The sequence below is a fragment of the Belonocnema kinseyi genome, chromosome 10 (assembly GCF_010883055.1).
Source record: "Belonocnema kinseyi isolate 2016_QV_RU_SX_M_011 chromosome 10, B_treatae_v1, whole genome shotgun sequence".
NCBI classification, from domain to species: domain Eukaryota; kingdom Metazoa; phylum Arthropoda; class Insecta; order Hymenoptera; family Cynipidae; genus Belonocnema; species Belonocnema kinseyi.
In genome coordinates, this window is record NC_046666.1 from 1562892 (window position 1) to 1580661 (window position 17770).

At 30.3% G+C, this 17770-nt stretch overlaps 1 protein-coding gene across 1 annotated transcript in view; it reads left to right on the plus strand.

Moving 5' to 3' along the window:
- Positions 1-1722, plus strand: part of LOC117181639 (protein abrupt-like) — a 156135-nt gene extending 154413 nt beyond the window's left edge. Inside the window, exon 9 of the mRNA XM_033374533.1 lies at positions 396-1722. Coding sequence (XP_033230424.1) covers positions 396-447 — 52 coding nt within the window. The 3' untranslated portion in view covers positions 448-1722. The remainder of the gene's footprint in view (positions 1-395) is intronic.
- The last annotated feature ends 16048 nt before the right edge of the window (positions 1723-17770 follow it).

Below are 17770 nucleotides of genomic sequence, written 5' to 3' on the forward strand. Positions count from 1 at the left end.
GCTACAAGCTATCTAAGGATGGTACTATAGAACGCCACCTCAAGGTAGGCCTAGTGGCGCCATCTCTTGGGCAGGCCGGAAACTTATCAATCCACCCTCGTACATTTCCCAAAGTTTCAGCTCGATATTTTATTTACAAAAAGAGTTCTTAGGTTCAAAAAAACATTCAGTGAACTGAAAAACTGTCGTCGGTAATATAGGTATTTAGCTGTGTCACATGCCCTTAACAGTGTATATACCCCATTCTCTAAAAACACCCCGAAAATTGGATCAGTGCCATAAGGGATAATAAATGACCCGTGAAAATCGCGAATCGAGAAACGAATATTCTTCGAATCGTTGAAATTTTTTGCCAATTTCCCAGTCAAATAATCAAGACTCATTTCTTGTTTCAGCGAGAGACAGGACACCGAATCCTCATCCATTGTCGAGTCCGAGGAAAAGTGAGTGGGGGCAAGGGGTGCGTGCGGGGTGCAGCCCACCCTTATGTTTCGCCGTGTCCACCCGCACCCTCGTTATCAGCGACACCTCCGAAACCTGAATCGGAATGGTAGCCAGGATGAGAGCGAGAATCCGGATGAGGATGAGGAGGACGAGAACGAGATCGAGAACGAGAACGAGGTGGAGGCCCACCAGGATCAAAGTAGTCACCTCCCGAGCGCTAATTCTCTCGGGGGCTTAATGAGATTGCACGCCATTCATCGCGCCCTTCGTGCCACCCTGAAAACTGCCACTTCCGCCGCAGCTGCCACCTACTTGTGAAAAACTCGTCATTCTCACTTCCGGCCGGAAAACGCACTCCCGTCACTCAACAAGCAAGCTTGGGTTCAAGGTTGGCAATAGGCGAGATCAAAAGCCTCGAATGCGATGCATTTTTATTTATCTCTAATTCTTCCTCTAAACTAATCTAATCCAATCCAATGCAATCCCTCTGCCATTTCCCTATCCATCATTTTTAACCTTCGAATCTATTCATCGACAACTTGGAGCCTGTTCAAGTTGAAAGCTTTATTTGGGTGTGTCGAATTATCGATATCTCGATCTGGGAATGTGTGGAGACTGCTCAACAAATCAGATGAATCAGCGTTCGAGAAGAAAATGGGGAAAATTAAGGGGGATAATGACTAGTATGTTGAAAGAAATTAACCAATTAGATTCAACGAAATTGTCAATATCCCTCTTTCCGGCGGGCAAAGGATTAATTTCTAAGTAGAATTTAAAATCGCAAAAGCTTGGAGTTGAGGAATTAGATTCTAGTTTACAAGCGAGATTGGTACAATACGTTAGACAAGCTGCGGGAAAATTAAAAAGAAAAGGATTTGAGATCGATATCTCTAGACTAAATGGACTTTTCAAGTCGGGAATTCGGTTTTCCCTTCTCCTAAGGTGCTTTAGACAACTTGGCGGTTTATTACGACAGTAAAATACGGCCGGCAGCAGGCTACAATAGTAGGGTGGCGACTTGACCGAGAAAAATCGGGAATTTAATTTAAAAACCGTCAATTTACTTCTGATGGGAGTAAAACTCAAGTTTTTATTAGTGAAATAATTTTGGTAAATTTAGAAAAGTGATATCTACTTTCCCTAGAGTCATAGGGTATATAAGTCTTTTATCAAGATACGGATTCATTTACTTATTTCAAAATTCAACTGGTTGATTAAAAGTTAAACTAATTTATTTAAAAATTAATTTTTGTGTTGAAGATTCATCATTTCAAGGTAGTTGTCGTGCCAAAAGTCGGATATCTGAAAAAATAGTTTTTCTATGATTTTAAGAATCAAAATACTATAACTGATGTCATTTGAAATAAAAAATATTTTTCATGCAAAATTTTAAAATTTACAAAAAAATGCATTTATTTTAACCATGTTTTTTGCAATTGAATTTTTTCTGGTCGTCGCTTCTTATCAATTTTTGAAAAATCATTTCATTTTAATAAATGACGGCTTATTTTTTCCGGGGGAACATTCTCGACAATTTTACTGTTTTAAATTTTCAAAATAATCTTAAAAGATAACTATTTGTTTTAAAAAAATTTCCTGAAAAACAAATATTTTCTTAAAACAAAATGGTAGAGAATATTTCCCCGGAAAAAAAGCCATTTATTATAATGTAATGATTTTTAAAAAATTGGAAAGAAAGCGACGGTCAGAAAAAATTCCATTGCAAAAAGATGGTTAAAATTAATGTTTCTTCTTGTAAATTTTAACATTTTTCAAAAAAAATCATGTTCTTTTATTTAAAATGACATCAGTTATAATTATTTGATTATTAAAATCATAGAAAAACTATTTTTTTTCAGAAAATTAAGGTAGTTTAAAGGTCTGCTTTTTAATTGTAAATATTTTTCATGCTTTTTTAGCATAACAAATTTTACATAAAAAATAGATTTCTGTTTTAGTGAATTAAAAATTCATCATTTTCAATTAAATTTCAACTATTTGGCTGAAAATTGTCATTATTTATTTAAAAAATCAACTATTTGTTTGAAAATTTATTTACTATGTGGAATGTTTGTCAACTGTTCCATTTTTTATTAAAAATAGTTTTTTTTCTAATTAAAAATTCAACTATATTGTTGAAAATACACGTATTTTGTAAAAAAAAATAGTTTTTTAAATAGAAATTTATTTCTTTTTTTAAGTTAATATTCTCATCTAAAAATTCTTCTTGTCGTTTAAAAATTCAAGTATTCTAGTAAAATATTTATTATTTTATTTGAAAATTCATCTTCTAGGTTCGAAATAAAATTACTCGGTTAAAAGTTAAACTTGTTCAAATTTATATTAACTTTTTAATTATTCAAAATAGTTTTTTAGTATAAAATTAGTTTTTGTTTGTTTGTAGAAATCAATGTTCTTGGTGAAAAATGTATCTTTTTGATCGAAATTAAAGTATTTCTTTTAAATATTTATTATCTTAGTTGAAAATTGATCTTTCTTTTTAATATAGTTTTTTTCAAATCTAATTTTTACTTAAAATGATTTTTTTCTTGGAATGATAATCTTCTCGTCAACAAATTATTCTTGCCAGTTAAAAATTCAAGTATTCCAGTTAAATATTTATCATTTTAGTTGTAAATTCATCTTTTAGATTGGAAATTTTAAATAAAAATTAATTTCTTGGTTTAAAAAAAAGAGCTATTTGATTGGAAAACTGTTTTTTATTTGGATAAAAAGGATTTTTTTTTTAAATTTAACGATTTTGTAGAAAATTTGTTTCCTTTTTGGTTGACATTTTCTTTTAAAATAACAATTTAACTATTATCCTTTTCAAATATTCCACAGTATTGATTAAAAAATCATTTGTCTTGTTGAATATTTAATTTTTTTATTCAAAATTAAATTATTCAATTTTTGGTTGAAAAATTATTTTTTTATTTGAAAATTCGTCTATTTTGTTCGAAATTATTCTTTTTGGTTGAAAATTCATCTTTATTGTCTAAAGTTCAATTATTTCATCTAAATATTCAACATCTTAGTTAAATATTTTATAGTCTAGTTAAAAATTTATCTGTTTGGTTGAACATTAATTTTTTAAACTTAACATTTAATTATTTAAATTTCGGTTGAACGAATATGTTTTTTCAGCAACAAAAAATTGTTTTTGTTAATTGATGATTAATTGTTTTGGTTGAAAACTTTTGTTTAATTAAAAGTTTAATTATTCCATTTTCGGTTAAAAGTTGATTTTTTGAGTTGAAAATTCAACTACTTGGTTGAAAATTAGTCTGCTTTAATTGAAAAATTCAACTATTTCGTTAAAAAATTAATGTTTTATTTCAAATTGTATTTTTGGTTAGAAAATTGATCTTGTTGTTTGAAAATTCATCTTTTTTTTTGAAAATTCAACTAACTGAGTTAAATATTCTCCATTTTAGTGTAAAATTTATATTTTGGCTTAAAATTTAACTTTTCCAACTATTTTCTCTAACTGAAAATATAAATTCTCCATTTTTGTTGAAAATTGATATATTTCAGTGTGAAATTTAGGTATTTGTATAAAAATTCATATATTTAAAAATGTCTTTCTCTGTTTTATTAAATGATGTTTAGAATAAACGTGATAAATTAAAATAAATGTTTGAGTTTTGTGGAAAATATAAATATTTTGCTTTTAATTGATCAGTAAAATGAACAAACTTGACCCGGAAAAACCGAGAAATGACCGGGAATTCGTTATTATCCGGCAAATCGTCACCCTGAATGGCAGCAGGCTGCGGAACAAATGAAGTCCTCTTCTTAAAAAAAAAAAAACAAAAAAAAAACACACATTTTCCGGAAAAGCTCTCTTTACACTCCAACATAGCCTTTGGATTATGTTACAAAAATATTAAATAAATTTATCCGTTAGGTGTAATTCTGCCAAGTAATAATCCGCCTGATTTGAAGCAGCTTAGTGGACGCCTCTTTGTTTTAGATGCGTCTGAAGGAGCGGAAAGTTTTGATCGATTTTGCGACTGATTGCGAGAACGTTACAAATTTCCTTGCAGTAGCGATATGAGGAAGGGAGTAAGGCTTGCTTTAGAAATCTCGCTCGAGCACTTAGTCTCCAACACCGGCCTCGTGACTCTGCATCCGCATTCGAGGCAAAGTTACGGAAACTGTTTTGCAAACGCTTTCGCTGTTTAGAATCGTGTGTGAAGCGTCAGGAAAGTGGAAAGCAAGCTCGTTTCTAGGAAAGTGCCCAAGTCCCGAACTCTCTCGTGGTTAGTCAAAACTCAAAATGCTTTCAGATTCAAACTGAATCTGGCGAGCTATTAGTTGAATCACTATTGTTTCAAGCCATTAGGGACTATACTTCAATTACGTAACGGATTATAGGCCCCTTTCTAAGATCCCTCCGCCCCCTTCTATAACAAAGAGCAACAAAATATTTCTACCGCCTCTCACCCTGTGATACTGTACGTAATTTTATTCCACACTCGACCGAAAAGGCCACCTTTTGCCCCTGAAAGTAGGGGCAAAAGCAGCATATATTTCCATAGCAGTGCGAAAGTGAAATTTGCGGTGCGAAAGTAAAATTAGCGGGGCGAAAGTCAAATTGGTGGAGCGAAAGAAAAATTTTCGCTCCGCAGGTAAAATTGGTGGTGCGAAAGTGAAATTTTCGGGGCGAAAGTAAAATTGTTGGAGCGAAAGTAAAATTGGCGTGGCGAAAGTAAAATTAGGGGTGCGAAAGTAAAATTGTTGGAGCGAAAGTAAAATTGGTGGGGCGAAAGTAAAATTGGTGGGGCGAAAGTAAAATTAGCGGTGCGAAAGTAAAATTGGAGGAACGAAAGTAAAATTGGCGGAGCGAAAGTAAAATTGGCGGGGCGAAAGTAAAATTGGCGGGGCGAAAGTAAAACTAGCGGGGCGAAAGTAAAATGCGTCGGACCCGCTTTTCAGGGCCAAAAGATGGCCACGATCGAGAGTGGAATAAAATACTATATGCAACACGGGACGAAAGTAGATTGTTGCATAATTTACTATTTAATTATATTTAAAAAAAAGTTAAATTATTATATTATTTTAAAGAAAGAAGTGTCTTTTATACTATATAATATGGCTTTTTAACAAAATACTTAAATTTTTAACATAATAGTTGAAATTTCACCCTAAAATATAAATTTCAAATAAAAAAGTGTCATAATTATATTAAAAAAGAAAAAAAAAACATAATTTTAAAACCAAAAAATATTAATTTAAAAAAAAGGAGAGATTTTTCCCTCAAGAAATAAATAAAAATTTATCTAAATTGTTGAAAAATAAAGCGCAAAGACGAATTTTCTCTACAAAAATTTACTTTTCAAACCAAAAATATGACCCAATAAAAATGAACTAAAAAAAAATAAATATTAAAAAAAAAAATGGAAAAGTTACCTTTTTAGTTAATTTAAGTAGTTTCAATTTTACCCAGTTAGATAAATTTTAAATTGAAAAACAAATTAATTTGCAAGAAAATAATTAAAGTCATCAACCGATTTTTTCAAACCAAATATGCAGTTGAATACTCAAGCAAAGGAGAATAATTTTCAACGAAAAAGTGGCATTTTTCATTTTAACAAATCCTATTAAAGAAGATGAATTTTTAAATTAAAAAGACAAATTTTCAAAGAAAAATAGTTGAATTTTCTGTTGAAAGGATTTCAGTTGACTTTTCAGGATGAAAATATGAATTTTTAAACAAGAAATAAGTTTCTACGAAACAATGAAATTTTCAATCCAAAAAGACTAATTTTGAATCAAATAGGATGGCTTTTTCACAGCATTGTTTAGTTCTCTACCAAATAGTTACCTTTTTATAAAAAAAATTAAATTTCTCTCAAAACAGATGCATTTTTATTTAAAAAAAAAATAAATTTTCAAACAAAATTGTTACATTTTTATCTGAAAAAAGATTTCAGTTAATTTTTCAAGATTAAAATGTGAATTTTCAACAAAAATTAAGTTTCTACAAAAAGAATTAAATTTATAATCCAGAAAGATGGATTTTTTCAGAGAAAAAGAATGAATTTTTAACAAAATAGTTCAATTGTCTACCAAATAGTTGTATTTCTATCCAAGAATGATGCGAGTTCTATTAAAACAGATGAATTTTAAAATCAAAAAGACAACTGAAACAGATGAATTAAAAAAAAAAAACTTGTAAAAATGAGTCAAATTTTCATCAAAAAAAAATTCTAGTTCACTTTCCAACATCAAAATAAGAATTGTAAACAATAGGGTAATTTTCTGCGAAATAGTAGAATTTTTAACCAAAAAGTATGACTTTTAAACAAGATTGTTATATTTTCAAACGAACAGTTGAATTTTTGTCGAAGTAATATAAAAATTCTACTAAAACGGGTGAATTTTCAAATTGAAAATAGAAGTTTTCAAAAAAGAGTTAAATTTTCATCCAAAAAGATTGCAGTTGACTTTTCAACACAAAAATCCGAATTTTAAATAAAAATTTATTTTTTATAGGAAATAGTTGAATTTTAAACAAAACAGTTGCATTTTTTTGCGTGAGATGCAATACTTCTACTAAAAAAGGTACATTTTAAAGTTAAAAAGGCAAATTTTCAGAAAAAATAGTACTCTGTACATCTCTTAACATTTCAGATCTTAACTTGATCCCGGAAGTTGGTTAGTTCCCAATATATCCGGCGCGGCGCTGGTTGTCCCATCACTCTCTGTTTTTGCATTGTAAGCAATGAGAGTAGATTACTTTTTTTTTATTTTTTAATAAAAAAAATGTTATTTTTATGCAACAAATTATTGAAATGAAAACAATGTTACTCATTTAACATTCAAAAACAGTTTCCCAATCATTTTCTATTAATACTAAAGAGAAAATATTAATTTTAAAAAGTAAAGTATGATTTCTAAAATTTATTTTTGAAAAAAAGTAAATAATATTGATAATTGAATGGAATAAATTTTCCAGAAGAAAACTTTAAATTGTATAAAGTTTAAACTTACTTATTGGATTGAAATAAATTTATACTTAAAAAAATATTGTTTAATAATCAGTGAAGAATATTAAAAATAATTGCTCTAATTGCTCTCTTTAAACTTTTATCCTTATATCCCTAAAACAATGTATTTAAAACAAATATGTTAAAACATTGATTCTCTTAACATCTTAAACGTTTTATGAAATCATAATTTATATTTGTTCTACTAAAAAATATACTTTTTTCTTCTAAAATTTTACTTATTCAATAACTTATTTTTAATGTTTACTTATTTTAAAATAATATCTTCATAAATAAAAATGTAATTCAATTTCAATTACATTATATTGATTATATTCAATAGTGTAACTACTCGCTAAACCCTAAAATGGTCAGTTAAAATCTGGTTTAAACTTGTATACTATAAAAAAATGGTCCCAAAATTAGTTTTATATTTTATTAATATAAATATTATTTATTGTCTTTTCAAAAATAGAAGGGATTATTTAAAACTTTTTATTTAAATTCAAATTTTATATTCCACTTTAGCAAGTTTATTGGGTTGCTTTTAAATTCATGTTTTCCCTTTAGCATTTATATAAATCGCTTGGAAAACTGTTTTCAAATATTACATTTGTAAATAAAATTGATTTAATTTCAATATTCCATTTTGTTTTTAAATGCGCTGTTACGTAATTTAAGTATAGTCCCTTAGGTTGGAAAAGCCTTAATTTCTGATGAAAATAGATAATTTTTTGTCTGAGGCATCTTTCAGATTCTGCTTTTGCATCTTTCAGATTCTGCATTTGCATTTTTCAGATTCTGCTTTTGCATCTTTCAGATTCTGCTTTTGTATCTTTTAGATTCTGCATTTGCATCTTTCAGATTCTGCATTTGCATCTTTCAGATTCTGCTGTTGCATCTTTCAGATTCTGCATTTGCATCTTTCAGATTCTGCTTTTGCATCTTTCAGATTCTGCTTTTGCATCTTTTAGATTTTGCTCTCCGGACAAAGGCGGTTTCCAGAGTTTGAAATATTAACCGAGTTTGTGCACAACTGTTTTTTTCCGCTCTTCCCTCGTGGAGAAGCAATCATAGATCCGCTTGTGGAAATAAGTAGTAAAGGCACTTGAGTCTTGGAGAATAAATATGGTTAGCATTGAGATGTTAGAAATCTCTGGGCAAGTATTAAACTCGACTGCGTTCGGTGGCTTGCGGCTCAAGTAAATCTGCAAGCTCTCTAAGAGAAGCAGAAAGTCTTGGATGAGGGTTAAGCCAGTTTATGTGTTCCCGGTCTTTTACCGGATTACTAGTCTTGCGCAAATCAGATTTTTTGAGATCCAGACACGTACTCAGATACAGAATATCTTATCGATCACCTGCTTTGTTTTCTGAATGAAGTTTTATTTTCCGATTTCAGAAGGGCGGATCTTGTAATTTGACTTGATAATCGGGGTTTGAAATCAGAGTCTATTCAGGTTTTAAGAGATCGGAGAATTGTTTCCAATCAAGGGAAGCTTCTTCGATGAGCCATTGTTGGCAATTCAATTCGCGAATTTTTATGCAGTCATAATGATCGTGAGGAAATTCGTCTATTATTTTCAGATTTACTCCCATTCTTTCTGGAATACAATTCTTCTATGACAAAGTATTCGTTTTATTTTGTGATCATACGAAACTAAATTTGGGTAACAAGAAATGTGACTACTTTTTTGATCCGCTCATTTATACAATGTAAGAATTTTAACACAGAAAAAACGACAAAGCTCATCAAAAAAATTCGATATCTGACTACGTGCTGGAAAATTGCGTATTAAGTCGAGAAGCCAACAACGAAGTCGGCAAGCGGGTTGAGTGACAAAAAAAGAAAGAAACAAAAAAAAAAAAACTAGGCGTGCGTTGTATGACGAGGTGTCCTAAAAAATTCGGCGAACCGAAATCCTGGGGCAAAGCTGAGGAAAATAAAAGTGGACGACGGCCAACGCGAGAATCCGGCTGTGATGCGCCTCGTTGTACAAGGGTAGTTAAGAATATAAGAATTAAATTTAAACATAAATTCAGAAACTACCCACGACGGCACTCTCAGCGCGACCTTACACTCTAAATTTAAATCATTCAAAATCTGACTGATTAAATTATTCAAGCATTCTTTGACTGAAAAATCAGTCATTTCTATTGACCAAATAGTCAATTTAACAGATGAATCAGTCAATATTTTTGACGGAAACGATTAGTCATTTGAAATGACAAAAAAAAGACTGATTTAATTAGTAAAAGCCATACCACTCAGAATTAATTGCGTAACCAGTGAAAGTTACATTCTATATAATTCAAAATTATAGAGTTGATCAGTGAATCCTACTGATTTCATCAGTGAGTCAACTCGAGTGATTTGAAAAGTCACTTTTGACTGATTAATCAATCGTCAAATCCGCACTAATTGAATCAGTCAAAATTCACTGTAAATCAGTAACTTTTGACTGACTCAAATTTAGAGTGTAGCGCTTCGCGCCCGCCCGAGAGACTTAGTGCAATAATTATTCTGTATAGTTTAATCTAAGCTAGACGCGTTTTGCCTCAATTCCGCCTCAGTTTTTCTCCTTAGTCAGCGGGGAAAACAAATTTAAACTCAACGAAAGAGTATTGTCCAACAATACAGAAAATTTTGGTATTTTAGGAAAAAAAATTTTTTGTCACGCTGACGAAAGCGGAAATAATAAAAATATAGGAGAGCGGAAATTGTAGCAGCGCCTTTTTCTCAACGAGCCGAGGGCTAATATTTTAAGCAAATAGGCGGGCCTACACTCTAAATTTAAATGAGTAAAAATTTGACTGAATTGATCAACCATGCCTTGACTGAAAAATCAGTCTATTACTAACAGAACCGTGGTTTTAACAGATAAGCCAGTTAATTGAAATTACTGATTTAATGAGTCAAATTTAATGTTTTGAAAAGTAACTTTTTACTGATTTATCACTTGTCAAATCTGCGCTATTTGAAATGAAAAATGAGTTTTTATAACTAACAAAACAGTGGTTTTTCAAGAGAAGAAGCAGTCACTTCAAATTAATGATTTACTTAGTGGTACAAATTGAATTATTTGAAAAGTCATTTTTGACTGATTTATCACTCGTAAAATCTACGCTTTTTGAATCAGTCAAACTTTGTTTAAATTTATCAAGTTTGCTTTTAATGAAAAATCAGTCTTCATAACTGGTAAAACAGTGATTTTAACATATAAATCAGTCAATAAAAATTACTGATTGAATTAGTGAGTCAAATTTAATGGTTTTACAAGCCACATTTGACTGATTTATCAATCGTCAAATCTGCGCTATTTGAATCCGTTAAAATTTCGCTGAATTGATAAAACATGCCTTGGCTGAAAAATCAGTCTTTATAACCAACAAACAGTGGATATCAGTGATGAATCAGTCAGCTGAGATCACTGATTTAATCAGTGGTACAAATTGAACGATTTGAAAATCCACTTTTCACTGATTTATCACTCGTCAAATCTGCACTATTTGAATCAGTTAGAATTTGTCTGAATTGATCAAACATGCCTTGACTGAAAAATCCTGCTTTATAACTAACAAAAAAGTGGTTTTAACAGATGAATCAGTTACTTGAATTCACTGATTAAATTAGTGGTATAAATTGAATGCTATGAAATTTAATTTTTTACTGATTCATCACTCGTTAAATTTGCATTATTGAAATCACTTGAAACTTCTCTAAATTAATCAAGCATTCTTTTATAGAAAATTCAGTCCTGAATGCTGACTGAATAAATCAGCCAGATCATTCAAATTGGCTGATTTAATTAATAGAAGTTGCTGATTAGTACATCAAAAATTACTGTTGTCATCAGTGAACGCGACAAACTAGATAATTCAAATTGACTGATTCGAGCAGTGAATTATGCAGATAGGATTATTCGAAATGACTGATTTAATCAGCGATTTAAATTAACATATTTGACAAACTTTTAATGATTTCATTCTTTGAATCCTCATTCTTTGAATTCTTATTATTTAAATCAGTAAAAAATTTACTGAAATAATTAAGCATGATTTGAATAAAAAATCAGTATTTATTACTGACCAAATAGTAGCTTAAACAAATTAGTTAGATCATTCAAAATGACTGATTTAATGAGTAGAAAGTACTGTTTAGACCATTAAAAACGATTGACTTCATCACTGACCCTGACAGTTTAGATCATTCAATTTAACTGATTCTGGCAGTGAATATTAAAGATGGGATCATTCGAAATGATTGATTTCATCATTGTGTCAAATCAGTGAAAATAACTGATTATATCATTAAAACTGTATTCAGCAGTGAAACAAATTGACTGAAAAAAAACAAATTGATTTGTTAGTTTCCACATCCATAATATTTAAATCAGTCAAAGTTGACTGAAAATCAGTCACTCTTGACTAACTTAAATTTAGAGCGCAGGCCGCGATTTTTTTTTTAAGAGTCGCGCAGTGAATTTAGACGAATTGGTTGGCTGTGAGTTTGCAGATCAAGAGACGAAAAAACGCGGTGGACTAGGAAAAAAGGGACTTTAATAATAAAAAAAGATCGTTAAGACAACGATGATGACGAATAAAAAAAAAAATGTTTGAAAAATAGCGAGGGCAAAAAAAAGGGGTGAATCAACCCCAGCCCTTCCGGGATACAAGGGTAGATTTCAGCCTAATATATTATATTAAATATTTCGAATAGATGAACATATATTATTTGTTGGGAGAGCATATTATATTACATACATATTTAATATATACATATATATTATATATATTTAGGATATTTATTTGTTGATTTGGTGATATATATATAATATATGATTTTATTATATAAAGGCCGAGAAAACGGGCCTATAAAAACGTTATACGATTTTATCGCGTCGTTTATTTATTTCGCGCGACGATACCAAATCTGTTATTATAAAAAAAAAAATCGCGACTTTCGTATACGTACTTTGTAAACAGAGACACCAAAATGCCAACTTTTATCGCTACAAGGGCACGAGTTACGGTATTTTAAAATTTTCCAACAAAAATTAAAAGTTATTCAGAACAAAATTTTATTTTGCAAATTTTATTTACCCAATATGTGATATTTATTTTTCTATCTTTATTTTTTGCCTGTGAAAAAGAATTTTCTGCAGTCCGGAAAACGAATTTTTGATTTGATCGGGCTGTGGAAAATAAGCGGATTAGGGAGGTGTCGACCTCGTCGTTCAAACATTCAAGCAATGGGAAATTGGCACCAGATTTTATTTCCTGTTTCATATACTGTCGGATCATTTCTCAACATCTGCTTTTTTCGTATTCATACTTTTTTTTTAAAGTATTTTTTGTTACTTTTCAAATTTTAAAGAATGCTTTTCTTTGGGAGAGACTCTCTTTATACTGAATACCAGTACACAGTGGATAATGTGACTTTTTCACAATAGAAACAATAATTAACTGTAATCATTTTTACGAAAAGTAATGTTAGCCCTCTTGTAAAACAAATATTAGAGTTTAGATTAATATAATTCCTATTATGAGAAAATTTGCATTATCCAGTGTTTACTCATATCCAGTGTGAGCCAGTTTCCCCTACATGATATGAAACAAATATTTACTTTATAATATTGCTTCCTTATTTTCCCAAGTTCCTTTGTTTGGAAAGCTTGATAAATATGGCTTTAAAGAAGGCTTTTCTTTAAGGGAGACTCATACATACTGGATAATGTGAATTTTTCATAATCGAAATAATAATTAAATCTAATAATTTATATAAAAATTAATTTAAGACTTCTTATGACAAAATTATTCGAGTGTATATTAACACCATTCCTATTATGAAAAGATTTGCATTATCCAGTATGTACTAGTCTCTTCTTTTATGATAAAACAAATATTTTCTTATCGGTTAAGATCCTCTATTTGGTCGTGTTTAATTTATCTTTATTCTTAAATTAATTCTACGAGCAAAGTTTAAACAAAATTCTATTTAGTCTTTTTCCAGTTTGTCGCTTCTGCGATTCTCTAATTGGCAACTTTAATTTGCATTGCTGATCCATCAAAGACATAGCCATCGGACAAAAGATTTGCTTCTTTTTCTCTTTTGCACAAATTTGCATCCAGCGCTTTTTCTTGCTCTTTCTCTCAGTTTATTTTTTTTTTTCTTTATGAACAAACGTCGAATTTAAGAGTATAATTACTCTGCCAAGTTTCTCAGATCTCTCATGTTTCTTGAATGAAGTCTGCTTTAAAAGTCGCAATAAATTTTCGGATTTAAAAAATTTTAATTTTTATATAAAAAGAAAGTTGAGACCAAGTTTAATATTCTGGAATTGAGACGTTTTTGATCCTGAGCACTTTTTATTTGATCGTTCTTTTTATTGCAATGTATGTTTCTGGAAAAAAGTACTTTCAGCCACTTAGTTTTTTTCAAATTTGACACCTTTCTGGATTTTAATTTCTCGAGTTTAATTATATATTTTTCAATGTTATTCGGGTTTAGTTGTTTCCAAATTGAAATCCAAGGAACTCAAATAATTCAAAAAATTCTGAAGATTAAATTAAAATTAAAATAAAGGAAATTTTTATAACGATACTTTTCCAAATTCAGTAACTTTCTGCATTGAAATTTGGTTTTCTTTAGCTGTTTCCAAATACTATTGGTCATTTTTCTTTTTACAAATATAAAAACTTCGAAATGACAATTTTCCAATTGTAAGTATCTGAAATTGAATTTTAAATTTGACTGTCCCCAAATTATGAGTGCGTTCAATTTATTTAAGATCAAACATGAAATAGTTAATGTATTATTTATAGCTGGTAAATTTGCTTTTTCAAATCTGGGTTACTTTTTTATTTTATTGCTTCCAGGCTGAACATCTTTTAAATCTGAGTTTTTCAGACTGTCATCGTATTAAATTTTGAAACTTGGTTCAAAAGCTTTCTTATTTTTAACTTTTAAATTAAAAGTATTCTTTCATTTAATGATTTCGATATTCGAGAATTTTTAAATCCGACTTTTTGCAAATTACAATCGTGATTAATTTAGTTATTTACTAATTAAATTTTAATTTCGAATTTGATTAAATAAGTCAATATTCAAGTCTTTATTTTGTTTTCAAATAAACTTAAAGAGAATTTGAAACCAGAGACAGGAAAATGAATTTATGTTTTTAAATTTTTTTTTATTATAATCGATTATGATTATTATTAGAAAAAAATAATTTCCGTTCCTCGATCCCTTGCGAGTTGGAAAAATTCTTTAATGGGGATTTCGGTGTCGTTACGGTTGAACGACGCTCCCTTATCGATTTGTGAAAACACTGTAAACGAGATACAATTACAATCGAGCAGACGAGAGCAATGGCTGTATTTGCAAGTAGAAGTCGCTAGATGCCGATTCTGGCAATTTGCAGAGGGAAAGTAGATGAAGATCCATTAGATAAGTATTTTTTCTTTTGATCCTGCGGGTCTTTGTTTCCGAGATATCGAAGTTTAAATATTTGGGCTTGTCGCTACAGCAGCTCTATAGTAGCGAGTCAAGCGGCCAAGTGTCAATACTCCAAGAGCGTTTGGTAATATAGTAGTGACTGAAGCGGTCAAGCGTCAATACTTCTTGAGCGCCTTACTATAGTAGCGAGTCAAGCGCTCAAGTGAAAATACTCTTTGAGCGCTTGGCTCTATAGTAGCCAGTCAAGCGGTCAAGCGCCAATACTGCTTAGAGGGATGGATCTATAGTAGCGAATCAGGCGCTCAAGCAAAACTAATCCTTGAGCGCTTGGATCTCTAGTAGTGAGTCAAACTCTTAAGCGGAAATACTCCTTAAGCCCTTCGCTCTATAGTAACGAGTCTCTGGTCAAGCGTCAGTACTGCTTGGGCTTTTGAATCTATAGTACCGAATCAGGCGCCCATGCAAAACTATTACTAGAGAGCTTGGCTCTATAGTAACAGGTCAATTGTTAAAGGAGTATTTACGCTGTGCGCTTGAATCTATAGAAGCGAGTCAAGCGTTCCAGCGTCAATACTTCTTGAGCGCCTGACTATAGTAGGGAATCAAGCACTCATGCGAAAATACTCCTTGAGCGCTTGGCTCTCTAGTAGCGAGTCAAGCGGTCAAGCGTCAATACTGTTTGGGCGCATGGATCTAAAGTAGCGGATCAGGCACTCAAGCTCAAATACTTCTTGAGCGCCTTACTCTGTAGTAGCGAGTCAAGCGTTCAAGCTTGAATACTACTTAAGCGCCTGTCTCTACTATAGAGTCAGGCGCGCAAGGGGTATTTCCGCTTGACCCGCTACTATAGAGTCAAGCGTATAATTCAAACGTTGATATCTCAGAAACTAAGGCCCGCAGGATGAAACAAAAAAATACGTATCTAATAGATTTTGATCTACTTTCATCCTCTGAAGCCCTAATCGAATCGGAGTTTCGCGAAATCTTTTTGTTACGAGTCAAAAAACGAATTTGTACGAACAGTTTCATTATCGAAATAATCCCGCGAGTAGTCGCTCTCGTAGAGAACGTTTGTAAATAGCTATACCATAGTAAAATACGACTTCTTCGAGCGATAATGTGATGGTGAATTTGCGATTTACCAATCGCGTATACCAAGCGCCTATATAATGGATAGTTCATCTAGTGATCGAAACGCAATCGAACGGAGAACGAGACCCGAGGCACCCGAAACCACAGAACAAAATCAAACACCAATTACAATTTACGGCGAGAAGCATTTCCGGAAATGAGGTGGTGGTACATTTACTATCCGCAAAAATTGCTTCATTACGCTTGCAGATTTCGATTTTCAAATACAATTATCTTAGCTGGTATATAAAAATAGATTGGTACATAAAACTTTTTTTTTTCAAATCCTTGGAAAATCGATTAAATCTTTAAAAGTCTGTAGCTAAAAGTATCGCCTCAAGATTATAGAAGAACATGGAGAATTCCCGAACAATTTTTATTGATATTAAACTTTTCTTTGGTATTTTTAAGCAGTATTTTTTAGGTAAGTTTAATATTTTGTTCAAAAAATATTATTTTTTTTAACAACTTTAGAAGTGTAAAAATCAGATATCGTGTATTTGTAGCTTTTATTCTCTCTCACGGGATATTTTTTTGAACAAATTGTTTTTAATAGGGGAAAAATTACTTTGTAATGATATTGTGTTATTTTACGAATCTTTTTAAAATTCCTTGCAATCTTTCAAATTATTCTAAGACCTTATAGGTCCTGCAGAAATGCTTCTAAATCTTACGAAATTCTTGGAAATTCTTCAAAATCAGCTGAAATTATTTCAAATCCTTAAAATGATAAAAAATTCTTGGGAATCTTTAAAATTCTCTGGATTCTTTGAAATCATTTGAAATATTTAGAATTACTTGGAATCTTTAAAATTAGTTGAAATCTTTCAAATTACTTCAAAGTTTTCAAATTCCTTGAAATCTTCAACATTCCTGGATTTTTTTTTTAAATCGAGAAACTTATCAGATCTTATAAAATCTTGTGAAATTTTTTCAAACATCGCGTATTTTTCGCATTAATTATTATTTTTTGCGTTTTTTGTTCTAATTGTTTTTAATAAACAAAATATTACTTTTTGATGATATTTTAATATTTTGAAAAATTGCTTAAACAAGTCTTTATTGTTTATAACAATTTTTACTACAAATATACGTAAATTTTTTTGAGTTTTTCTACATTCTTCAGTTTTCTCTCAAATTTTGAAATATAATATGAAAATAAATAATGAAAATTAAGAATAATAAATTCTTTCACAATTTATTGCAGCTCAAAACCTTAATTTCTTGAATGAGCAGATATTGTAACAACAAACAATAGCAATTAGAATTGCTTACATAATTTCTTATTTATTATTATTATTATTATATATTTTTCCGAATTAACTTAAAAATTTGAGGTCTTTATCAGTTTTTCAAATTTTTTGGTTCTACTTATTAACAAGTAATAATAAAAACAATAAATATCAACAAGAATCAACTATTTCTTATTTTTTGACATAACTTTCTAAAACAGAAATGGAATGTGGAAATGTAAATAGAAATGGAGATCCAAATGTAGAAGAAAAATTTATGCAACGACAATTAAAAAAAAAATATATATATATATTTTTTTTTATATAATCAATGAAACATTGCTTAAACAATTTTTTAAATATTAAATATGATTATAAAGTAATATCTTGCTTATAAAAAACAATTTGAAAAAAAAAGAATAAACGCAAAAATTCAAGAAATAATTTCAAAATAAAAAAATGTCCATTTTTATTGAGAGCAGGAATTTGACCACAACTGGTATGTCAATAAC